The sequence below is a fragment of the Tachyglossus aculeatus genome, chromosome 10 (assembly GCF_015852505.1).
Source record: "Tachyglossus aculeatus isolate mTacAcu1 chromosome 10, mTacAcu1.pri, whole genome shotgun sequence".
NCBI lineage: Eukaryota > Metazoa > Chordata > Mammalia > Monotremata > Tachyglossidae > Tachyglossus > Tachyglossus aculeatus.
In genome coordinates, this window is record NC_052075.1 from 17,055,695 (window position 1) to 17,081,597 (window position 25,903).

At 58.2% G+C, this 25,903-nt stretch overlaps 1 protein-coding gene across 1 annotated transcript; it reads left to right on the top strand.

The window, feature by feature from the left end:
* Positions 1-686: 686 nt before the first annotated feature.
* Positions 687-24,599, top strand: KLF3 (Kruppel like factor 3). Its single transcript, XM_038752679.1, is given in 8 exon segments — positions 687-723; positions 5,280-5,326; positions 12,088-12,181; positions 15,665-15,832; positions 15,834-16,152; positions 17,677-17,827; positions 20,710-20,870; positions 22,412-24,599. Coding segments are annotated over 6 exon segments (1,038 nt in total). The 5' UTR covers positions 687-723; positions 5,280-5,326; positions 12,088-12,124; the 3' UTR covers positions 22,594-24,599.
* Positions 24,600-25,903: the final 1,304 nt, after the last annotated feature.

A 25,903-nucleotide genomic window follows, 5' to 3' on the forward strand; every position in this document is an offset into this window, starting at 1 on the left:
GGATCCCCCCACCCCTGGACCCCCCCCCGAATCCCTGGACCCCCCACGTACCCCCTCCCGCACCCCCCCAGATCCCCGGACCCCTCCACACCTGGACACCCCCCGCCCTGGGCCTCCCCATCCCTGGCCCCCCTCTGTCCCGGGCCCCCACCCCCGGACATCCCCCCGATCCCGGGGCCCCCCCGCTCCCCCTTCTAGCCTGCGAGCCCACCGTCGGGTAGGGCCCGTCTCTAGGTGTTGCCAACTTGGACTTCCCAAGCGCTCAGTCCAGTGCTGAGCACGCAGTAAGCGCTCAATAAATACGATTGACTGAATGATCCCTGGAACCCCCCTCCCGGATCCGGGACGCCCCCGGGATGCTGAGGAAGCCCGGGAGGAGGAGGAGGAGGAGGGAGGGAGGGGACGGACAGAGGGACAGACGGCCCCCCTCCCCCGGGGGCCCGGGGCTTAGGGAGGGCAGGGGGCGGGACGGCTGTCCCCGGGTGACTGGCGCGGAGGGGGACGGATGGGGAGGGGAGGGGAGCCGGTCGGTGCCAGGGCCTCGCCCCGCCCCGCCCCGCCCCGCCCCGGCCCCACAACCGGCGGGGGAGGAGGAGGAGAAGGAGGAGGAAGAGGACCGGGAGGAGGAGGACCGGGAGGAGGACCGGGAGCCGGCCGGCCGGCGGGAGGGCACAGCGGCGCGCAGACGGGCAGAGGAGCCGGACACAGACAGCCAGAGACACGGTGAGAGCCCCACAGCCGGCCGGACAGACGGACGGCCGGACGGCCGGGACCCCTGGGCCGCCTCCAAGCAGGCCTCCGAGCTGCCCGGGACGGACGGACGGACGCACGCGGTGGGGGCGGGACTCACACGACCCGGGGACCCTTCCTTCCCCCCCGAGCCGCGACCCTCGGGATAAGTCCGGCTGGGCCGGGGCTGCAACTTGGCCCTACTGAGAGCTCACCTCCTCCAGGAGGCCTTCCCACACTTGAGCCCCCTCCTTCCTCTCCCCTCCCCCCCCCCCGCCTTACCTCCTTCCCCTCCCCACAGCACCTGGATATATGTATATATGTTTGTAAGGATTTATTACTCTATTGGTACATATTTATTCTATTTATATATGTTTGTACGGATTTATTACTCTATTGGCACGTATTTATTCTATTTATTTTATGAATAGGTTTTGTCGTCCGTCTCCCCCTTCTAGACTGTGAGCCCGCCGTTGGGTAGGGACCGTCTCTATAGGTTGCCGACTTGGACTTCCCAAGCGCTTAGTACGGTGCTCTGCACACAGTAAGCGCTCAATAAATACGATTGAATGAATGAATGAATGGTTTGCAGAAAGCCCCTCCTCCCCCGCCCCCGGCTGGGCCCCCTCTCCCCCCCCCCCGGTGACCCTCCCGGTGACCTCGGGCCCGGCCCCCGGGCTACCGACCGGCTTGGGCTTCCTGCCGGCTGGCCGGGACAGTTCCCACGCCGGGGGGCGGGGCGGGGAGGGGCACGGAGGGGCACGGAGGTGGGCGGCCGGGGGGGGGGGGGGCCTCCGCCGCCCTGTGACCTGCCCGGGGTGTGGGGTTCATGGGGGCGGGGCCGGGGCCGACAACCGGGCAGGTGACTGGAAGTCAAAGCCCAGGGACAGGTACTCAAGAGACTGGCACCCAGGGACAGGCACTCAGGAGCAGACGCTCAGAGACGGGCACCAAGAGGCAGGCACCCAGAAGCAGATGCTCAGAGACAGGCACCCAGAGACGGGCCCTCTGAGACAGACACCCAGGGACGGGCACCCAGGGACAGGCACACAGAGACGGACACCCAGAGACAGGCACTCAGAAGCAGACGCTCAGAGACAGGCACCAAGAGGCAGGCGCTCAGAGACAGGCACCAAGAGGCAGGCACCCAGAGACAGACATCCAGAGACGGGCCCTCTGAGACAGATGCTCAGAGACAGGCACCCAGAGACAGACATCCAGAGATGGGCCCTCTGAGACAGACACCCAGGGACGGGCACCCAGAGACGGACACCCAGAGACAGACACCAGAGACAGATGCCCAGAGACAGGCACTAAGAAGCAGATGCTCAGAGACAGTCACCAAGAGGCAGGCACCCAGAGACAGACACCAGAGACAGTCACCAAGAGGCAGGCACCCAGAGACAGACACCAAGAGGCAGGCACCCAGAGACAGACACCAGAGACAGTCACCAAGAGGCAGGCACCCAGAGACAGACACCAGAGACAGTCACCAAGAGGCAGGCACCCAGAGACAGACACCAAGAGGCAGGCACCCAGAGACAGACACCAGAGACAGTCACCAAGAGGCAGGCACCCAGAGACAGACACCAGAGACAGTCACCAAGAGGCAGGCACCCAGAGACAGACACCAGAGACAGTGACCAAGAGGCAGGCACACAGAGACGGACACCCAGAGACAGGCACTCAGGAGCAGACGCTCAGAGACAGGCACCAAGAGGCAGGCACCCAGAAGCAGATGCTCAGAGACAGGCACCCAGAGACAGACATCCAGAGATGGGCCCTCTGAGACAGACACCCAGGGACGGGCACCCAGGGACAGACACCAGAGACAGATGCCCAGAGACAGGCACTAAGAAGCAGATGCTCAGAGACAGTCACCAAGAGGCAGGCACCCAGAGACAGACACCAGAGACAGTCACCAAGAGGCAGGCACCCAGAGACAGACACCAAGAGGCAGGCACCCAGAGACAGACACCAGAGACAGTCACCAAGAGGCAGGCACCCAGAGACAGACACCCAGAGGAGACAGACACCAGAGACAAGACACCTGGAGACATACGCTCAGAGACAGACACCCAGAGACAGGCACCCAAAGACAGACGCTCAGAGGCACCCAGAGACGGGCCCTCAGAGACAGACACCAAGAGGAAGGTACCTAGAGGCGGTCACCCAGAGGAGACAGACACCAGAGGCAGGCACTCAGAGACAGACCCCCCCCCGCCCCCCCAGGGAACAGCAGGGATGCAGAGACCCGATACGACCGACCGCTAGGCTTTTAACCGCAAAGTTGCCAGAGAGTAACGTCGACTCGGTTACTATGGTCACGGGGATGCCATTTTCCAGTGCAACTCCCCCGCCGGGGCTCCGGGCCCCCTCTCCTCCCAGGAGCCCGGCCGGACAGGCCCGGGCTGGCAAGCAGCACCGACAGTTGCAAGGGGGGGAGAGGGAGAGTCGTCTTGGAAGGAGACCAGGAGAGAGCTGGAAAATGGAGCTGGAAGCAAATGAGCAAGGGGGCCAAGGCCCTTCTGGGTTCACCCCGTCCCTCCAGCCGCTTGGTCCGGCGCCGGCCTAGGGACCCCCGCGGCCCCGAAGGATGAAACCCAGCCCCCCTTGGGATGGCCACCCCTCTCCGACCCACGTCACGCCTTTAGCCGGGGGCTACCGGGCCGGATCCGCACCCGGGACCCTAGTTTCCAAGGATATCTCTCGGTCCAGCCCGCACCGGTCCAGCCCGCACCGCGCCGTTGTGCCTCGCAGGCGGGAGGAGGTGGTGGTGTTTTAGGGGAGGGGGGATGTATGGTGTGCGTGTTTTGGGGGAGGGGGAGAGGGCGGTCAGGAGAAGGGATCCGGAGCCAGGCTGCTGTAATTTAGGAGACCTTTGTGCCGTCGGAATATGATCAAATCACATGTTCCCTGATGATGTTGACTGTGTGGTTGCCGTGTTTGTAAATAGGGCAGGTCCCATGTAAAAGGCCGGTGCCATTATTCACACCCAGAGAGCAAACACCTCCACCCCCTGTTGTTGTTTAAAAACCTCCAGCTGCTCATGAATATCAGGTCAGGGAGGCGGGGGCACCTAAATGTTTCTCTGGGCTTTCTCCCCAGCCCAGCAGGCGAGCTGTTTCCTGTGCTTTGTTCCAGGGCCGGGGCTTGCGTCATACATTCCAAGTGGCATATGTGTGTGCTCTTTCCTGTTTCAGGCAGTTTTCTGCTGATCAGTCGCCCAGGGCTGGCCCCTGTCCCTGCCCCTCGACTCCCAATCCCCACCCAGGGAGTTATCGTGTCTCTACACACTCAGGATTGCCCAAGATGCCTGCGTTATGTCATAATGAGAAGTCAGTTAACCTCTTCACACACACCCTTGGCTGCACTGGGCCTGCATGTGTCTCTGTGTGTGTGTTTGTGTGTGTGTGTGTGTGTGTGTGTGTGTGTGTGTGTTGGGGGGGTGGGAGTGGGCGACGACATAAATGCATTAGCAGGCCTTTTCCCCAAAATTGTGTTGCTGAGAGAGAGGCCAGCTCCGCTGGGGGAGTGGGGAGGGGGGCTGGCGTGTATGTGTGTAGCACGTTGGCCCTGGCCCCGGGGAGAGGAAGGGCAGAAAGAGCAGCTTGGAGCTGTTTTTTTTAAGGAGAATCCTGGTCTGCCTCGAAGATAACACAGTGGTCACTCTGGGAATCGAGAAAATGCAACGGACTTTAATCTTAAGCGCCTTCCCCTATCTGGAGATTTGCTCGATTTAATGCAGGAGATTCCTCGAAGCCCCCGAAGGGCTCTTCTTTGGAAAAAAAAGGTTTAAGCAACTGGGGTTGCCCCGCCGGCTGCGCCTGCATACGCTTTGAAAGGGAATTAAAAAAACAAAACGAAACGAAACAAAAGCCCCAAAACTGGGCTATAAAAATCTGCATGGGCTGTCTTGTCCCCGCAGAGCCCCCGGGAAGACTTTTGGAGGACAGGAAGAGTTCCTCTTGCCTTGGGGCTGACTCTGGAAAAGGATTAAAAACGAAAGCTAAGAAGAGAGAACTGCAAATGGAAGAGAAACTTACTTTGGGAACGAATTTTGCCTCGTTTGGGCCTTTGCTAAACTCACGAAGAGAATGACACCATTGTGACTCCAAACTTGGACCAAAGTCGGTGCCTCGAAGACCTCATTCTCCCTCGAGTTTTTATATTCGAACAGTTTCGCTGTTTTAGCGGGCAGGGAACTTGCCCACCGACTCTGTTGTATCATACTCCTCCCAAGCACTCAGTACAATGCCCTGCACACAGAGAGCGCTCAGTAAATGCCATTGATGGATGGATTTTTTAAATTCGATGGTTATTGTTATTTCCCTGAGCTTGATTTGCAGAATCGCCAAGCATGATCCTTGTCTGTCATGCTTTCCTGCTCTTTTGTATGCATTTTAGCATAAATAAAAAGGAATGTGAAATGCAAAAAAGCAATTGCTCTTTTCTGAAAATTCAGCATGTACAGCCTGTTCCCAGTAAATATGATTTTGTGTTCCCTGGTAAATATGATTTTACAGGCTGTTTTCTTATTGCCTCTACAGAAATCAGTTAAGGAAGACATTTCTTGGAAAATCAACATTGATTTTTGGTGAGTTTGTTTTTCCTTTTATGGGATTTCTGACTCGGGGGGGATTAGAGACGTGATGCCAAATGGTCGTGGGGGCTGTCCCTCGGGAGAAGGGTCCCCCGCACCACCACCCCCGCACCCCCCACGCTGCATTCAAACCAGAGGGGTCCACGGCTGTCTGACTCTTAACAGCTTCCACTCCAGGAAAGCTGTTGAAATAGCCAGCGTGCTGGCCAAGACTTTGGGACTCACTTCAACAGAGAGGTGGGCCTTTTCACAGCGTTGTCTCAGGAAAAGCCAGATGACATTTGATGTGATCTTTAAGCTTGTGCGGTAAAGAACACCCTCCCTCCGCCGTTAACGTGCCTGAAGCCCTCACCAACCAGACTCTGGCCCAGTCAAGATGGGAAGCTCTGGGGATTTTGTTCCCAGCTGACTTGCGGGCGCATCGGGGCATGCCCGTTAAACTTGCCTGATTTCTTTTTAGCCAGCTGTCGGCATTCCCTTTTTGGAGATCGAATAATTGTCAGCGGTGGTCCCGGGTGCAGGGGGTGAGGGGAGGCCAGCTAACCCAGCGGCGTGTCGGAGAAACAGACAGCTAGGACTTGAGGGGGTTTTCATGTTTGCATCAGCAGGAACTGAGAAAGGTGTCCAGATGCTGGTACCTAGACTCATTGTAATTACTGACAAACTTCAGTCCACTGGGGAACGGGCTGGCCTCGGACTCTGAGAACATCCAGGTTTATTGAATCGTTCTTCCTAGTCCCATTCATCTTTGGTCTTTTTCTGTCCCCCGATCTCTTCCCCTCACCCCCACCCCCCAGCTCTGCTCCCCCTTGCTTTCTATTTCCAAGTCAGCTTTGGCATAGAATAAGGCCACGCTGTTTGTTCTGCCTGTCTGTCAGAGGTTGGAGATCGTCCCTTCTTCCCCTGTGGCTGCGTCGTCCGCCGGCTGGGTTGAGAAGAAAAATTCCTCGAGGCCTAGCGATGATAGTAGTGGTAGTATTTGTTAAGCACTTACTCTGTGTCGGGCACTAAGCGCTGGGGCAGGTAAAGATAATTAAGTTGGACACAGACCCGGTTCCGCATCGTGTTCGCAATGTAAGTAGGAGAGAAAACAGGTAGGGAATCCCCATTTTAGAGTCGAGGAAACTGAGGCACGGAGCGGTGAAGTGAGCGGCCAAAGGTCACGCAGCTGGCAAGTGGCAGAGCCGGGATGGATTAGGACCCGGGTCCTCTGACTCCTGGGTCTGTGCCCTTTCTACCTGGCCGTGCGTTTGGGTGGCAAATGGTTCGCGTATGCAGTGAGGAAAAGGGAGGCCTGGGAGAAAGCCAAGTGTAGAGTTGCCTTAATGGCTGCCCTGGCATCTCAGCCAGCTCCTCAGCTCGTCCACTGGACGCTCTTCCTCCCCCTGACTGGTTGTGGAGGAGCGGGGGAGGGTCACGGCCAGTTATGAGCGCCAGCCTGCCGCCCACCCACCTGGGGAGACCGGGTATGTTCTGCTCACTCTCCTCCAGACCTGCTTCTCCTGCTTCAGCCAAGAAGGCCCAGGCAGGAGCTTGAGACAGGAAGCCAGACCGCAGTCTGCCTTGATAAGGAGGGCATTGTCTGAAGGAGGGGCCAGCGCCTTTCTCCTCTCCCTTGAAGTCTAAAGCGAAGAAAATAAAGGAGAGGGTGGAAGAGGCCCCGGATGCAGACGGAAACCTAGGAGCCTGTCTCTTTTCTGTGGCTAAGGGTCTGCTGGGACACTTCTCCCTGACTGGAAATCGGGGTTTGGGCCTGTCTTGCTGCGGCTCTGGCAGGAAACCCGAGAGTGTGGGGACACTGAGGGTTTAGCCGTGGGGACCGTGTCCGAGGGCTGACCTTCTGTGTTCTGATTCTGTGGTCCCCTCCCATCCGGGGCCAGAGAAAAGCAGCTCCTCCTGACCGGTGAGCAAAGCTGCAGCTACAGCAGAGTCTTTGCCTTGGCGGATCGGGGTCGCCCCCGTCTTCCAGGTGACCGCCGGTCCGATCTCAGGCCACCTGCCCTCCAAGGGGAGGCCCGGTCTCCACCACCACCCCCGGCTGTTCCGGGCCTGAGCCTCACTCTAGATCGGTGTGGCCAAGCCTCACGAAACAAAGAGCCACTAATAGGACCGAGATGTGGCCAAGAGCCGCCGATCAAAAAGAGTTCCTTTCGCTGGGACGGCGGGTGGGCGTTCCTGGAGCCCGGTGAGGGATGGCGGAGAGCTGGGGTTCCGGGTGTTGCCGGGGGGGAGCAGTGGCAGTAAGCGTGGAACAACTAGGGCAGGGGCTGCGGGGTGGGATGACACTACCCCTCTTTGTGGCCAGGGCCACTTGGCTGGTGGCTGGGGAGGTTGGAGTGGCAACCCCTGCGGCCTGCCGCAGCGGCACAATAAGTCAAAGTGCCCACGTGCAGAGTCGCGCAGCAGGAGAAGGGAGCCCCGGGTGGCTCGTGAGCTGCAGTTTGGCCATTCCTGGCCTAGGCCTTCTTGAAGCTGATTGTCCTGGCCTTGCTGCTGGGTGGAGCAGAGAGGGTGGAGCGTCCTGGTGGCCCACACCCCTTGGGAGGTGGTGAGGGGGGCTTGGGAGAGGGCAGGCGGAGGGCCTCAGGAGCCCCCTCTGGAGTGTTGCAACCCTGGGAGGCTGGACCTCTCCTTTCCCATCGCTGCTTTGGGCCAGCGTCCACGCCCATCTCGGGCCTCTGTTTCCTCGATTCCAGCTTGGAACGGGGCTCTGGCCCTCCCCCACCTTAGAGCCAGAAGGGGATTTTGTCCTTGGCTTAGGGAAAGGCTGCCCGTCCCTCACAGGCTCCAGGGCAAAGTCCAGGGGCGCCGGACGGGTGTGCAGCTCCGCGGGCCTTGGCCGAGGCCCTGCCCATCCTGAGCCCCAGACGGGCAGGCGGGGCGGGGGTTGGGGGAGGGGAGTGGCGGGGGCACCGCGCCCTGGGCTTGTGTGCTGCCCCTCCCCAGGGGTCCGCTTCCTGGCGGTGGCCCCAGCTGCTGCTGGACAAGCAGCCTCCCCCTGGCCGCCTCAGAGGGGGCCGGGCCGGGCCGGGCCATCGGGGCACAATGGCTATTATTGTCTGGGAGAGGAGGTTGGTGAGCCGTCAGCCGCTGCCTGGCCCCGGCAGGGGCATAGCAGGGGATGAGCTGGAACCTGTGGAGCTGTAGCCGTGCACGGGCGCTGACCCCGGAAGCGGGGCGGCGGCCCAGACTCCATCCTGCTGGGAGACGGGACCCTGGGAGTTGGTACGGGGAACACCTCAGGGGGTGGCAGGGGAGGCTCCTGGCTCCCATCCTGCCCGTCTAGGTCGGAGACCCCCGGCTCTGCCCCTCCAGGGTGGTCTGAGCTGAGGTGCCAGAGCCCGGGGGCGGGGGCTCGATGCCAGGCCCTGCGGGCTTGCACACCAACCGCTGCCGGAAGGAGGTGGCGGTACCCCCGGGCCCACCCTGACCCTCGGCCAAGGAGCTGGCCACCGGGATTCTCCAGTGGAGTCATTTGGGGGTGCTGGCCCTGGGGGCCCAGCTGTGAGGGATGCCCGCTCCCGGGTCTGCGGGCCCCTCCTGCCCTCAGTGGCTCTCAGTGTCTGGCAGCGGGTCCGCCTGGCTTTGGAGCGGCTGGGGTGGGCTCCCTCCGGCCACTGGGCCTCTGTATGTTTCCTGCTAATGCCAGGCTGCCGGCTCCCCGGCCTGGGCGGGGATTCCTGGAATTGGCTTCGGGAGGTGGCAGCAGGGTGGAGTCCAGGGGCGGGGGACCCTCCCGGGAGGGGCAGGGTGGGACCCTGGCGTCCTGGGCGTGGGGGGCCGTGGCCAGGGCGAACCGGGTGTGGCCCCTGTCCCTCTGGAGTCAGGGTCAGATGAGCATCGCCGTGGCCAGAGCACGGGCCTGTCCTGCGGTGGGGCCGGCAGTGGGCCGAAGCGTCTCCCTAAAGGTGCGTCCTTCGCTCGGGGGGGCCCCCACATTGCCACCCCAGGGGCGGATGCGGGCCTGGAGTCGGGAAGGAGCTTGCTCAGACTTCACCTTCGCTCGCACCTGTCCCTGCTAATGCGCGGAATCAATTGCTTCACTCGCCTTTCCGAAGTGCAGGGTGTGGGCAGAGTCTTATCACGGCCGCGTCCTGTTTGGACAAGTCGGACCGCCTTGGCAGCAGTCCTCTGGGTGGGGCTGCCCGGCCGGGAGGGCGGTGGTTGGGGAGGGGTGGGGGGGGAGGGTGGGGGCTCCCCCCCTACCCCCCACCCCAACAACACACAGGGCCAAGGGCCTGGGCGGGGAGAAGGGTGCAGAGTAAATTGGTGGCAGAAAGAGAGGAACTGGAGGGAGGAATGTTTGCTTAGTGGATCATTGCATTTCATCTGAAACTCAATAATTAACTTGGGACCATTTAGAACATTTTCATGCAAAACAGCTTCTCCCAGTTACCAGTTCTCCTCTGGCTCTCCTGCCTGCTTAAGTGTCGCCCAGATCATGTAAGCTTGCGGCGGTGGGGAGTCGGTGGGGGCGAAATAGGGCTCACCTCCCCTGAACCCAGGCTCCGGGCCTGGGGAGTCTGCTTTGCCCACCGCAGTTTTGTTCCTTTAGAGTCCAGCTCTGCTAGACGTCGGGGGCCCCGGATGGTGTTATTGATTGTGGGGAGCTTCCTCTGGGAGCTGAATAGGCTTCCGAGTCTGAAACTTGAAACGTCGTCCCACCCCCAAACTCCACGGCCAGGAAAAAACTGGACTCTTCCTGCTACCGAAGTTGGGAGTCTGAGCGGTAGGGGTGGAGAGGGGGAGGGGAGGAGGCCCATCCCTTGCCTCGTTTCTCTGAAAAGTTCAGATTTATTGATTTCTTTAGCTTTGCAGATGGTAGATGCTCTTGCTCTAAAAAAGCTGGCCTGTTCCTCCCCAGCCTGAGCTTGAAAACTCTCTTCTTGGGCTTTTAGCAAAGGAAACTTTGCAGAAACTTTTTCTTTTATTAATCGGATTTGTTAAGTGCCTACTAGGTGCCAGGCACTGTATAAAGTGTTGGGCTAGATACCCGCTCATCAGGTTGGACGCAGTCCATGCCCCACATGGGGCTCACAGTTTCAATCCTTATTTTACATATGGAGTCACTGAGACACAGAGTTGTGACTTGCCCAAGGTCACCCGCAGACACGTGGCAGAGCCAGGACTAGAATCCAGGTCCTTCTGACTCTAAGGCCCGTGCTCTAACCCTTAGGCCACCCTGCTTCTCAAATTCAATTCTGCTTCTTTGCCTCCATCCTGAAACCAGAAGGGGTTGTGGCTCAGTGGAAAGAGCCCGGGCTTTGGAGTCAGAGGTCACGGGTTCAAATCCCGGCTCCGCCAACTGTCAGCTGTGTGACTTTGGGCGAGTCACTTCACTTCTCTGGGCCTCAGTTCCCTCATCTGTAAAATGGGGATTAAGACTGTGAGCCCCCCGTAGGACAACCTGATCACCTTGTAACCTCCCCAGTGCTTAGAACAGTGCTTTGCACATAGTAAGCGCTTAATAAATGCCATTATTATTATTTTGGGGGCTGTCCAGTGTGACCAGCTTAAAGGCGGAGGACATAACCCCTGGAGATAAATTCCGCTGGGTGGAGGGTTCCAAGGGGAAGGCTTGGGTTCATTCATTCATTCATTCATTCAATCGTATTTATTGAGCGCTTACTGTGCGCAGAGCACTGTACTAAGCGCTTGGGAAGTTGGCAACATATAGAGACGGTCCCTACCCAACAGCAGGTTCACAGTCTAGAAGGGGGAGACAGACAACAAAACAAATTAATAAAATAAATAGAATAAATCTGTACAAGTCCAATTCCTCAAAGGGTGAACTTGCTTGGTGTTGGTGGTGCGGATTTAGTTTGCCACCTACTGGAAGGACTTGGCAGGAGAGTGCAGTCAAGGCCCTCATTCAATATTCGTGGCCACCGTTCAAGTTGGGTGGCTACATCGCCACGCCCTGATTAACCCTGAGACAGGACCAGGGCGGCGATTGGCTGAGTGGCCGGGGCAGAGGAGGGAACGGAGGAGGGCCGAGACCCAAGAGCTTGACGCCACCTGGGCAGCTGGAGAGGGAGGAGGGACCCTAGTGCTGCCTCTCCTTGCCCGTCGCCCGCCGGATGCGTCCGGGGTCGCGGCCTGGAGATGGCAGCCCTTGGCTGAGGGGACCCTGGTGGAGGAGGGGAACGCCGGCGGGTGTGAATGTCGATCGGCTCGGTGCCGTCGTCCCCGGTTCCCCATCTGGACTCGGCCCCCAGCTTCGTGCCGAGCCTCCCGCCCCCGCCGATGCAGGCCTGGCCGTCGCCCGAGGCGCCCCGGAGGGAGGTCGCTGGGGGCCACGTGGAGTTTGACCCCTGGACTCGGTTCGGCCCGGAGTGGGCGCCCCTCAGGCGGGTAAACGGATCCCGTTGGCCCAGGGGGCACGGCTGGGGGTTTGGGTTCAAAGTGGGGAGGTGGGCAGAGCCGGTGAGTTTCGCTCCTGCCGGCCCGAGGGGTGTTTGTTGGAGAGTCAGATTGGTGCTCATGTGGGGTCGCCCCAGCGGGGCACCCTGAGAAGAGGGGATGGCCCAGCTGACGGCTCAGGTCCCAAACTCGGGGTCTGCATGATCACGGTGCGGGGGTCCCCCTGAAACCCCAGAAGGGGGAGGGAGGGCCATGCCCGCGACATAGTCGGCCCGAGTGGCTGGAGCGTGGCTTGTGGGAGTGGGGAGGGGGCGGTGCCCGGCCACGTGGTGTGGGAGAGCGAGCATTGGCAGGTGGCTGGTGTGGAGCTGACCGGTCCGTTTGTCTCCCAGGAGCGGCGCAGACTCCCCCGAGGGCCTGGCTGGCAGGATGCTGATGTTTGACCCCGTCCCTGTTAAGCAGGAGGCAATGGAGCCCGTCTCCGCGGTAAGTTCTGAGCCCTGCCACACCGGGCCGTATCCCGAGACCGTCCCAGAGCCCGGTTGGGCGGCCTCCACCAAGGGATGCCGCTGGCTGCGGGCCGGGGACCGGGGCAGGGATGGAGGCGGTCGCCGGTTGCGAAGCCTTTCACTGAGAACGGCAGCCCCGGTAGCCCCGGCAGCCTGTGGCCTTGGCTACGTGGACGCGGACCAGAGGGGCTGGGCTGGAGCACCTGGCACGCTGCCTTTCCCGGGCAGCGATCGCATCCAAAGTTCGTTCCGGGTGACGCCCGGCTCCGGCTCCCAGGGCGGAACCGGGAGGGCGGGCGGGAGGCCGGCAGTCAGACCAGGGCTCCAGGAAAAGCTGGTTTGGCGAAGTCGTTCCCACCAGGGCTGTGCCCTGTGCGTCGGGAGACGCCCGGGGCCATCGTACTCCCCATCCCCGTCCCTGCCCCTCCAGCTCAGGCTGCGGGACGTGGGGCTCCGGGGGCTGGCCGGCCATTGACTAGTGAGCGCTGCGGGGCAGAGGCTCGCCCGGTGCGGAGGAGGGGCCTGGTGCCCTAAGCCACTGTGACGCTTGGCACTGTCGGCCACTCGGCCCGGTGCTCTTCGGGGTCCTCAGGCCCGTCCACGGGACCGAGTGACCCGTGAAGCCCCGCTCCTCCTGGGCCCAGGAAATCTGCCTGGATTGGGGGGGAACTGGCAGCTAGCCCGACCTTCCCCCCATCCCCGGATCCCGGTCGGGTGGAGCTCCCGGCTTCGGGGTGTCTCCCAGCCCGTGGGAGGCCCAGGGCCCACAGACTGGGACTCATCTCACCCCTGGCCTCCGGCCTGGCAGGAAATGCTGGAGCCAAATGTAAACAGAAGCACGCCTTCACCCTCCCCCACCCCGCCTCCTTCCCATCCCCTGCTCCCACCTCCCTTCCCCTCAGGCCAGGACCCTCCCTGGCTGCTCCGCCCAGGCTATGCAGCAGGGGCTACACAACTGTGTGGCCGGCACGCCCTGCTCCGGTTTTGGGATTGAGCCCATATCAGAGGCTGGAAAGAAAGCCTCCTCTCAGAGTAGCACACCTACCCCACGGGCCACGTCCACGTTGCGACCCGCTCCCAAACGGCCGGGGAAGGGGCGTCCCCAGCCCGCGCCATCCCCCACCGCCCCCTCGACCTCCGCAGCAGGGCTAGGAATGGGGGTCCCCAAAAGGCAACTGGATCCTCCTTAACTCTTCCAGGTACAGGAGTGGGAGCAAATTGAGTGAACTCCTCCCTGGTTCACCAGCTCGGGCCTAGTATCACAGACGGCCGAGTGTGGGTTTCACCAGCCATTCCACTCGATGGTGGGAGTGGCAACCGGCGGGCACTTACAGCTCGCTGCCATTCTGGGAAGGAAGCCCGGGTGGGGGAGAAAGGAAGGTTTGGGGTCCGGGCGCCGCAGCCCTGGACATCCTAGCCCCATTCACGCCAGTTCAGGACAACTCCAGCTCCAAATAAGCCAGGGCTGATCCCCCCACCACCCGGTCACTCTGAGGCTAATGGTTGGGATGACTCCGCGAGTCACCTTCCTGGGGTTTTGTGCTGCTGCCGGATCCTTAGCCGTGGGCTCCTGGGGGAGCAGCAGGTTTCCAATTGGCTGTCCCTAGTCACGCTCCAGACTGTGTCCCCTCTCTGTGGCAAGTCGAGCGATCTGTGGGCCTCTTGGAGGCTGCCTCAGGTCCCCAAGGACAATGGGAAGGTTGGGTTAACCTGGTGAACTCTCTGAGAGCCTCAGACCTGAAGCAGGCTCGTATCGGCAGCCTGCCAGTGGACCTTGGTTCTGGCCTCAGTCTGGACTGTGGCCTCCAGTGGGGGGAGAGGCTCCTTTTCTCCAGGGGGAGGGGACGAGGTGCGGGGGCATGGGGGACGGCCCACTCAGGTGAGAGGGAGAAGCCAGGCTGCTGTGAACTGTGGCACCTTATCTTTCCTGTCTCCATTGTCTCTGTTGTGAGCAATTTGAGGACATTATTTTCCTTAGAAATTTGAAATCCTAAAAGCCCCAGATGCAGTCTTGATTTGCTGGACTTTGACCATTTTCCAGATCACAGTCCCACTTCCTGTCTCCTCCTTTCCCTTTTCCTTCAGTCCAGTGGCTGTGGCCTGGGCGCCCGAGGGAAAAGGACCCTACTGTGTCCAACCTGATTATCCTGCATCTACCACAGTGATTAGTACAGTGCCTGACATGTAGTAAAAGCTTAACAAATACTATTTTTAAAAAATAGGGGCGGGGGTGGCTTCGGGGCTCCGGGAAGACCCCTCCCCTCCCTTCCTCTGTCCTTGCTTTCTGAAGAGAGCCCAGGAAAGAGGACTGCTCCTCCGACCTTCCGAGCTCTTCTCCGGTCAACCAATCAATTGTATTTATTGAGTGCTTTCTGCGTGCAGAGCACAGTACTAAGCCCTCGGGAGAGTATAATACAACAGAGTGGGCAGAAGTGTTCCCTGCCCACAACGCGCTTACAGTCTAAAGGGGGAGGCACACATTACTGTAAGTAAATAAATGATGGATGCATACGTAAGTGCTATGGGCCTGAGAGGTGGATGAAGAAAGGGAGCAAATCCAAGTGCAGGGAGAAGAGGAAATGAGGGCTTAGTTAGGGAAGGCCTCATGTGGTAGTGCTTGCTGGGTCGCTAGTGGACTCCCATCATCATTGTGGTGTTTGTTCAGCACTTACTCTGTGCCAAGCATTGGGCTTAAGCCCTGGGGTAGAGACAAGGTAATCAGGTTGGACACAGTCCCTGTCCCACATGGGGCTCGCGATCCACGAGGGAGGGAGAATGGGTCTTGAATCCCCATTTTCTGGATGAGGAAACTGAGGCAGAAAGCAGTGACTTGCCTGAGGTGCCACAGCAGGCAAGTGATGGAACTGGAGTTAGAAACCGGATTCTCGGACTCCCACATTCTTTCCACTGAGTCCTGCTGCTTTCCACGTGGGACTCTCCAACCTACCTGCGGCCAGCGGCCCCTGTCCACGGCTCTGTCCAAGCCGCCGGGAGCCCTGGGGTTCTTCAGGTCTTCAGCCCCACGGAGGGCCTAGAGGCAGTGACTTGGTCGCTCCCGGACCCGAACCAGAGAGCCGGCCTAGAGCTCCAGGGTCCCCAACCCATGTCTGGGCAGCGAGACCTTATAGAAAGAGCCCAAGCCTGTGAGTCAGGGTACCTGCGTTCTCATCCTCGCCCCGCCGCTTGCCTGCCATGGACCTTAACCTCTCTAAGCCTCAGTTTCCCCATCTGTATAATGGGAATGAGATACCGGTTCTCCCTGTCCCTTTGGACGGCGAGTCCCATGTGGGACAGGGCCTGTGTCCCAGAGTTACTTGATCTAGTCCAGTGCTCGGCCCATCGTCGGCGCTCAGCGCATTACTGTCCGGGCGGCGCGCGGAGAGAGACGGGGACCGGGATGGGGAGACTGGGACGGCTGGGTGGCCCTGATGTTGATTCTCCCCCTTCTCGCCCCGAGCAGTCCTACCCGTCCAGCTACGCGGAGCACATGAGGCCCAACAAGTACAGCGTGATCTACTCGGCGCCCAGCGTGCTGCCCGGCAAGTTCTACTCCGACAGCCTGGCCGGCGGCATCCAGATGGAGCCGGTGGACCTGACGGTGAGCAAGCGAGGCTCCCCCCCCGGCGCCCGGCGGCTCGCCCTCGCCGCTCAAGTTCCAGGTGGCCCCGCGTCGGGGCTCCCCCGGGCTGGGCCTGCGCTCGCCCAGCCCCCCGGTGAAGAAGTTCTCGCCGTCCCCGCCTGGAACGCAGCCGTTCAGCATGCCCCTGGCCATCCCCCCGGTCATGGCTGCCCTGTCTCGCCACGGCCTCCGCAGCCCCGGCATCCTGCCGGTCATTCAGCCGGTCGTCGTGCAGCCCGTCCCCTTCATGTACGCCCCGCATCTCCAGCAGCCCGTCATGGTCTCCGCCGTCCTGGCCGACGACATGGACACCTCTGGCGGCCTGCCAGGTACCGGACCCTCCCCCTCCCCTGCCCTCACCCCTCCTCTGCCTGGGCCGCCCCTGCCCCTCCTCTCTCTGTGCTGTCCCTGTCCATGCCACACCTTGCCTTTGTCCGTCCTCTTCCTTTACCGCCCCGTCCATGCCCCTTTTCTGCCTGTGCCGTGCCTGCGTTCCTCGTCTGTCTGTGCTGTCCCATCTGTGCCGCCCCTGCCAATGCCCTTCTTCTGCCTTTGTTCCCCCTGCCCATGTCCCTCCTCTGCCTGTGCCATCCCTGCTCGTGCCCCTCTTCTGCCCATGCGGCTCAGTGGAAAAGAACCCGGGCTTTGGAGTCAGAGGTCATGGGTTCAAATCCCGGCTCCGCCACTTGTCAGCTGTGTGACTTTGGGCAAGTCACTTAACTTCTCTGGGCCTCAGTTACCTCATCTGTAAAATGGGGATTAAGACTGTGAGCCCCACGTGGGACAGCCTGATCACCTTGTATCCCCCCAGTGCTTAGAACAGTGCTTTGCACATAGTAAGCGCTTAATAAATGCCATCATCATTATTATTATTATTCTGCCTTTGTTCCCCCTGCCCATGTCCCTCCTCTGGCTGTGCCATCCCTGTTCGTGCCCCTCTTCTGCCCGTGCGGCTCAGTGGAAAAGAGCCGGGGCTTTGGAGTTAGAGGTCATGGGTTCAAACCCCAGCTCCGCCAATTGTCAGCTCTGTGACTTTGGACAAGTCACTTAACTTCTCTGTGCCTCAGTTACCTCATCTGGAAAATGGGGATTAAGCCTGTGAGCCCCACATGGAACAACCTGATCACCTTGTAACCTCCCCAGCGCTTAGAACAGTGCTTTGCACATAGTAAGCGCTAATAAATGCCATCATTATTATTATTATTATTATCCCTGCCCGCGCCCCTCCCCAACCTGCGCCGCCCCTCACCTCTCCTGCGCCTGTGCTGCCCCTGCCTTTGGTGCCCCTGCCCGGAGGGAGGTACTATTCTCCTTGGAGAGGCAGTGGTCAGCTTCCTGTTCGCGCGGGGAAAGCATCTTCCCGTAGAAGTGGTGGCATATAACAATAATAATAAAAATAGTAATGGCATTTATTAAGCGCTTACTATGTGCAAAGCACTGTTCTAAGCTCTGGGGAGATTACAAGGTGATCAGGTTGTCCCACGGGGGGCTCACAGTCTTCATCCCCATTTTACAGATGAGGTCACTGAGGCCCAGAGAAGTGAAGTGACTCGCCCAAAGTCACACAGCTGACGGCTAGCAGAGCCGGGATTTGAACCCATGACCTCTGACTCCAAAGCCCGGACTCTTTCCACTGAGCCACGCTGCTTCTCCATTTGGTGATCAGCCACTTGGGGCAGGCCCCTGTACTGGCTGCTTAGGAAATAGTGAGAAGCAGCGTAGCTCAGGCTTGCCCGTGGGCGCAGGGCGGGGGGCCTTCAGGACCACCGTCGTGCGCAGAGTAGGTGCCAGGGAGGAGATGGGGAAGCCGGCCCTTTGTGACGGAAGACTGACGGGGTCTCCCTGTGTTCTAGTGCCCGTGATCGAGTCGTACGACAAGTCCGTGCTACCGAGGAAGATCAAACTGGAGCCCGGGCTGGAGTCCCCACAGACGGACTTTTACCCTGAGGAAATGTCTCCGCCACTGATGGGCTCCATCTCCCCCCAGCAGGTCATGCTCCAGGAGTAAGTAGCTGGTGGCCCCGGGTTGGGCCCTGTTAGTCACGGGCTTTGCCGGGAGGCCGGGGAAAAAGGCAGGCACGGTATAGGTCTGGTATAGGACCTCGGACGAGTCACCTAACTTCTCCACTCCTCAGTTTCCTCACCTGCAAAATGGGATTAAATCCTACTCCATCTTACTTAGACTTTGAGTCCCATATGGGACAGGGACTGTGACCAACCCAATTAACTTCTATTGTCCAACCTAAATCTACCCCAGTACTTAGAACAGGTGCATGGCGCATAGTAAGTGCTTAACAGATACCATTAAAAAAAAAAAAAAGGCAGGCACGGCAGATCCCAGCAGACATTTGTCTCAGCTGCCCGCATCTCAGCTGGGGCCCAGGGCCTGGCTAAGTGGCCTCTTGGGCCTGCAGATTTGGGTGGGGGCTCTGAGGGGTCCCCAGCTCATTCATCTGTTTGACCAGGCGCTCGGCCCTGTTGGTCACAAGCGGCCTGCACCTTTTCAGGAGGAGGCACGACAGGGTGGGCAGTGGCCGGCCCAGCCTGGACACTGGCCGGCCAGTCGATCTTCTAGACTGTGAACCCATCTTCTAGACTGTGACACTTGTTGTGGGCAGGGATTGTCCTGAATTGTACTTCCAAGCGCTTAGTACATTGCCCTGCACACAGTAAGTGCTCAATAAATACGATTGAATGAATGAATGAGCCGGAGGAGCCGAGACCCCTCAGGCTCCGTGGACCAGGCTGGACCGTGTCCTGCTCTCCTGAGCAGACGAGGGGGAGACCGTCCACTTCAGCAGGGGTTTCTCCCACATCCCCCAGCCTCAGGCTCGCCCCACTGGCCGAGTCAGTCGATTGTATCTATCGAGCTCTTCCTGCATGCAGAGCACTGTACTAAGCGCTGGCTCTGCACCGGGCCCGGTCTGCGCCTTCTGTGTCCGACCTGGCCTTGGAGAGCAGTGTCTGGGTAGGGCCAAGCTGCGCAGCATGGAGGGGGCTGGGCCGGACTCAGAGCCTCTTTTTGAAGAAGGGTATTTCAGAACCCGGAAAGTAAGCTATTTGACTGCGCTCTGTGTATGGTTTTGTGGCTTGACACCCTTTTTTGCAAAGTTGTAATAATGTGTAAAGTTCATGCCGGGTTTAAAAGTTGCTTTCTGTGCTGCTTAATCCCACCTGCCGTCCCTGGGGGGATGGGCTTCCACTGCCGTCTGTCTCAGAGCAGAGCTAGTGGGCACTCGGTTCCCCGGCTCTAACCAGGTGCCATGAACCCGGGTCTTGGTTTGGCAGGCGGCGGAGGCGGGGGATACAGGTGGGGTCAGGATCGTGGGCAGGGAGGATGTGGGCTGACTCGGGGTGGTGGCCGTTGCTGGGCTGGGCCGGGCTGGGGCTGGGCTGTGTGGCCCACCCGCCCCACACTCTGCTCTGGGCTCCGGGGGTGGGCTTTGCTGACCAAGCTTAGCGGAACTAATTGTCTCCTGCTTGCCTCCCCTTTTCATGCTCAAAGCAGCAAAGAATAGTATTCGAGCACCATTCTAAACGCTGGGGTAGGAAACAGGTTAATCAGTTTAGACGCAGTCCCTGTCCTACGTGGGACTCACTAGTCTAAGTAGGGGGGAGTAGGATTAAATCCCCATTTTAGAGTTGAGGACACTAAGGCACCGAGAAGTGAAATGACTTGCCCGAGATCACACACAGCAGAAGCTCGGGATTCCCAACCTAGTGCTTTTCTCCACTAGGCCACTTTGCATCTCAAGAATCCCCCTCTTCTCCCCTCCTTTCCTCTCTCTGAGCCAGAGAGAGAGGATGGGCACAGATGGGCCCACAAGGGGCATGGGAGCAGAATATTGGCAATGGGGCAGGCTCTGGGGGCTCCAGCTTGGCAAAAGAGTTGGAAAATTCCCTGCGTTCCCAGATGTGGGGAGTTCCTCGGACTAGAAATGAAAATCCCTTTGGACAAAATATTTCCAAACAGAGGAAGCATTACCAAAGCTCCCCAAGGGGTAGGAACCCACAGGGGCCAGGGGCGGTCTCCCTTCCCCGTTCCCCTGCCCTGGAAGTGACCATCTCTTCTAGGCCAGATGCCCTTGGGAACTGTCAGCATCTAGATAGGCCCCGGCCCTGGGTATTTCGCATCTAGTTTTGCTAATCCCTTCCCATATGGCAATAAACCAGTCCTCACTGCTGGCCGGATCTTCGTCGGCTCCCCAGCTCCCCACTATGTCAGCTGGTCACCCAGTCACTGGGGTACTTACCCTCCCCTCCGTCCTCCAGCACTTGCGCACAAGAAGCAGCGAGGCCTCTTGGAAAGAGCATGGGCTTGGGAATCAGAGGACCTGGGTTCTAATCCCTGCTCTGCCATGTGTCTGCTACGTGACCTTGGAAAAGTCGCTTAACTTCTCTGGGCCTCAGTTATCTCCTCTGTAAAATGGGGATTAAAGCCATTAGCCATGCTTGGGACATGGACTGTGTCCAACCTGAAGATCTTGTATCTACCCCAGTGCTTATTACAGTGCATGGCACATAGTAAGTGCTTAACAAATACTATAAAGAAAAATCTTTAATCTCAATTGCTCCCCTTCCCTGTGATTTATTTTAGTGTGTCTGCCAACTCTATAGTACTGTTTTGTGCTCTCCCAAGCGGTTAGTACGGTGTTGGGCAGAGTGAGTGTTCAGTAAATCATCAATTGTATTTATTGAGCGCTTACTATGTGCAGAGCACTGTACTAAGCGCTTGGGAAGTACAAATTGGCAACATATAGAGATGCCATTGACTGGTTGAGTGGGTGGACAGTTAGATGGGTGGGCGGATGGATGGATGAGTGGGCGGACGGATGGATCAGAGAGGAGACACTAACGGAGCTAATGCCGGCCTTCCTTCCATCCAGGAACCACCCGTCGGTGATCGTGCAGACGGGGAAGCGGCCGTTGCCCGTGGAGTCCCCAGACACGCAGCGCAAGCGCCGGATCCACCGCTGCGACTACGAGGGCTGCAACAAAGTCTACACCAAGAGCTCTCACTTGAAAGCCCACAGGAGGACGCACACAGGTAGGTGCTTTTGGAAGCCAATCCCCGCTTCTCCTGACCCACGTCGCCGGCCCTGCCGGCCCTGCCCTGGGCTTTCTCACCAGAGATCTGTGGCCCTGAGGGCAGACAGGGCAGACATGGCAGAGAGGAGGCCTCTTTGGTGGGGTGGAGAGGCCAAAGGGTGCCCGGTGGGGAGTCTCTTCTCAGGGGAGAAACATGAGAAGAGGCAGGGGATTGTGGAAAAGGTTGCCCGGTGACCCAAGTCACGGCTCTTTTTTTTTTTTTAATGGTTTGTTAAGCGCTTACTATGTGCCAAGCTCTGTTCTAAGTGCTAGGGTAGATATAAGGTAACATAGTCCCTTCCCCCATGGGGCTCACAGTCTCAATCCCCATTTTACAGATGAGGTAACTGAGGGAAAGAGAAGTGAAGTGAATTGCCCCAGGTCACACAGCAGACAAGTGGCAGAACCCTTGACCTCTGACTCCCAAGCCCGTGCTCCAGTCACTAGGCCTTTGTGGTATCCAACACAGTGGACGGCACCTAATACAACTGAGTGACCCCCCCCGTACCTCAAAACATCCCCTACCCCGTGTGCCTTAGATACCCCAGGAGTGAGAGTCAGGACTGTTCCTAGGCAGTGACCAAGGGAACGCCTCATCCAGGTTTTCACTGCAGCCTTCCTGAGACCCTCAAATCTCTGCTGCCTATGTGCTCCTAGCTGTCAGCAGAATGGAGCAGGGTAGGTCTAGGGGGCTGACAAAGCCCTTGAAAGAAGGGTAAAGTGACCCAAGGGGAGACTGTTAGCTTGTTGTGGGAAGGAAATGTCCCATTTAGTTCTGCATTGTACTCTCCCAAGTGCTTAGTACAGTGCTTTGCACAGAGTAAGCACTCAATAAATATGATACAGTGAATGAATGGAAGAATGAGAGGCCTACTACCTGCAGAAAAGCTGCCTGCCCTGGCAGCCTCTGCCAGAAGGGCTGGGTCTAATATAAATGCCATTACGCCAGTCCATCTCCCCTGTTAGAGAGCACGTCCCCAGTGGGCAGGGGATGTGTCCCTTGATTGCTTGCCTGTACTCTCCAAATGCTTAGTCCAGAGTGCCGCACTCAGGAGGAGCCCAGTAAGTCCTGTACTGCTGCAGTGGATCAGTCAAAGTTTTACTGCATCCCAGGCCAGAACCCTCTTCCTCCTCCTCTGCCCGTCCTCCCCACCTCTGCCTCCGTGGTTGACCCCCTAATCCTCCCGGGCTCAGGCCTGGGCTGACCAGGGATGATCCGTTGGTTCGGTGAAGGGCTTCTCTCCCTTGTCCCCACCCCAGCCAGGCGGGCAACACGTTGTGCCTCCGGCCCCGCCTTCCGGCCCCCACATCCCTTTTAGTCACATTTGAACCGCAGCCAGCAGAGTGGAGCGGGATGAGTTTGTTCCACTATCTCGCCCCAGGGGCCCCGGGGTGGGGACAGATGCCCGGAGGCCTGGCCACCCAGGGAGAACCGTAGGTCCCGTTGGACTTCTCCTTCCCTCTCCAGCGACATCACACGCCTTCTCCTCCTTCCCGCAGGAGAAAAGCCGTACAAGTGCACGTGGGAGGGATGCACGTGGAAATTTGCCCGTTCCGACGAGCTGACCCGGCACTTCCGCAAACACACTGGCATCAAGCCCTTCCAATGTCCAGACTGTGACCGCAGCTTCTCCCGCTCGGACCACCTCGCCCTCCACAGGAAACGGCACATGCTAGTCTGAGCGGCCCGGCCCTCCCCTTCCGGCTCCCGGCCGGCCGCCCCTCTTCTCCATCCCCCCAACCCCCTACCCTTCGTCTCTGCGTGAGCGACTTCATTTGGATTCAGCTGGTCTTGAATCTCCACGTTTCTACCGTTTAAACTTCGTGTGGTCAGTAACAGACATTACCTATCCCTTCTCTTTCCTTACCACGGGTCAGACCTAAAGAATGTGAACAGTTTTCGTTTCTTCCCGGGGATGCTAAGCAAACCCTCCCTGCAGAAATACTTCGTGTCCCGAGACCGGGGACCTCGTAAAGCCAACCCGAACGGGTCCGTGTTTCCAGGTAATATCAGCCAGCGAATATCGACCAGCCAGCAAGCGGCCCTCAGAGGCGATGTCCGGACCGCAAATCCTCCTGTGAGCTCGTCTCCGCTTCGGCCGGGAACGGGCTGAACCCATCCCAGCAGGTTCCGGGCCTGCCGGGGGGGCATGGAGAGCAGGCTGCCCCTCCGTAGTGGCCCGAGCTTTCCGGCCAGGGCTCGAAGCCCCCGGCGGGTCACTCTGACAATGGAAAGACCGTCCACCTCCCCAGACCAAGCAGTGTTTCCCCTGCCACAATAATTGACCCACAGAGATGACTTGTAGGAGATGCAGTGACACTGTGTGGATTAGGCATGAGAATGCGTGCCTATGTGTGTACGTGTGAGTGTGTGTGTGAGTGTGTGCATGCACATGCTTGCTGTTGCCACCTTCCAGATCCACTCGGATGAACCCCTGGTGCTCCCTCAAACCCTGCCCCATCTTTGGCCTGGGGAGGGGGGCATTGGCCAAAGCTGGGGGCCGGGGCCCACCCAGTTGAAGCCTCCCCCACTCGCCAAGACCCGACCCTAAAGTGAAACAAGGGTTTGGATTTCCTCTCTGCCAGGAGTTAGTGCGATGCTTCGCTCGGTGGGAAGCCCAGGAATTCGATATCAGCAAAGGGCAAGGGGGAAGCCGGTGAGACTCCAGGGTGCTCTGATGTCCGAAGAGGCTCTGTCCTGGCCTCGGCAAGATTGGGAGAAATGACTCGCTCGTGCACTTCTCTTAGCTCGTCTGGGCCGCTTCCGCGAACAGCACCAAGCTTGTCTCGTTGTGGGGAAATCTCACCCCGACCAAACACCTTCGAGGGGTGGGGGCAGGAGTCCCGTGGCCACTTGAGAGCCCTGGCCTCGTTGCCTCCCAGAAACATGCTCGTCCGAGCCATTCTGGCACTTGGCAGTTGTTGGAACAGCCGTGCCCTAGCCACAGGGACTGAAACGGGTTCTGTCTGGTGCTCCCGACCCTGCCGATATTCAGGAATACGCAAGCACACGTGCAGCCAGCATCAGGCAGGGTCTGGGTGGCTACACACTTACCTCAGCTTTCAACTCATTGGCCTTTCCAACCACCCAGCAACTGGAGGGGGCTCCGGAAGAGTTTCGAGCAGGGCTCGTTGCTTCTTGCTTCATCTGATGAGTCCCGGTTCTTTTGGGTCTCTGTCTGTCTGTCTATCTGTCTGTCTCTCTCTCTCGCTGGCACACACACACACACACACACACATTCACTCACATGTCATGCCTTCCGAAGAACAACTTAAATTACTCCCAGGGAAACTATCCAGGGCCACTGTTTCCATCCCGGTGGAAAGAAAAGCCTCCCCAAAGCATAATTCAAATTGCCTTGGTGCTCTCTGATTCCCTCCTCCTCCTCCTTCGGCCAAGAGTTCCTCTAGAAGTCAGTGGATGTTTCCGGCTGTCCTTCTTAGCTCTGCTCTGGCCAAGGGGCACAGATTTGGACTGGCGGTGGGTTTTAACCCGATGCAAGTCACGGTCGATGGCTGTTGAAAGTTCAAACAATTTTTCGTGATGTCAACGTAGTTCTAAGCAAGATCGGTTTTGCGTCAGTTGCACTTGTTTTAGGACGAAGGGGATTTCAGAGGGACGATTGCTGGGAGTTGTCACAGATGTTTGCAAATAAACCTGCCTGTTTGGATGGTCCGGAAATGGGAATCTGCGTCAGAAACGGGCATTATCTCCAACGCGCCGTGGGCCCGCTGGGGAGGGGTGGGGGGAGCGTCATAAGGGTGTAGCTGGTTGTGCGTGAGTGGGGAGCAGGCTCTTCCAAACCTCAAACCAGATCAACCGTGGGGCTCCCCTTACCCGCGCCACAAGTACGTGCCATCCGGGCACTGGCGGGGCGGGAACGTGCGGGGTTGGGCTGGGCGAGGCCCGTGAATGGCTGGATGAGAGCACTCGGCTTAAGTGGAAGCTCGGGGATGGTCCCCGAAGGGAGCGGGAGGCTACCAGTTTGCCCTCTCGATTCACCTCCGGGTCAGGGTAGCTGCAAATTCTACAGAGGAAAAATCACGGATTTACAGTGCCATTTTACATGCATTAACGAGGGCTGCAACAATATTCTGTTTTACAAATACTAGCACTTTTTTTTTTGCTATTTATGTACTTTAATGTTAGAGGGTCAAAATAATCTTTCTGCTTAGCATCTCTTAAACCAAACCTGCAAATATAGCAGGGTCATTACATTTACTTTAATACTTGTATAAACTATGCAGAAATTTTTAATAAAGTGTAATATATTTTATAAGCTAATAGACTGAATGGGGAAAGGTTTTTAGCATGCATTAGTATAACTTGCAGACAACTGAAACATTTTGGTAATCTTTCTTACTAAAGATGTGAATGTTTAATGGACCTTCACTGTTTCTACTTTGGTAATCCAATGGGAATTCAGTAATGACATTTTGTCATGTCAAACTGTGAACATAAATTTGTACTGTACAGTCCTCATATACTATATACAGTATGCAATATATATGTATTATATACTTGTTAATAAAACCATACGGATATTAATGGAGCCCCTTGGTTGTTATGCTCACACACCCTTATTCTGGCCGATCAATCAATCAATGGTATTTATTGAGTACTTATTATGTGCGGAGCACTGTACTAAGCACTTGAGAGAGTACAATACAACAGAATTAGTGGATAGGTTCTCTGCTCATACTAGCTTACAGTCTAGCTATGTAGTGGAGAGAATCAAAATGAAATCCAACTTGTTAAAATGCCCCAAAATGGAACCCCAGAAAAGCAGCATGGCCTAGTGGATGGGTCTGGGTGTCGGAAGGACCTGGGTTCTAATCCTGGCTCTGCTGCTTGTCTGCTGTGTGGCCCTGGGTAAGTCACTTCACTTCGCCTGGCCTCAGTTACCTCATCGGTGGTAAAAATTAGGACTGTGAGCCCCATGCAGGCCAGGGACTGTTCAACCTGATTTGCTTGTATCCACCCCAGCGCTT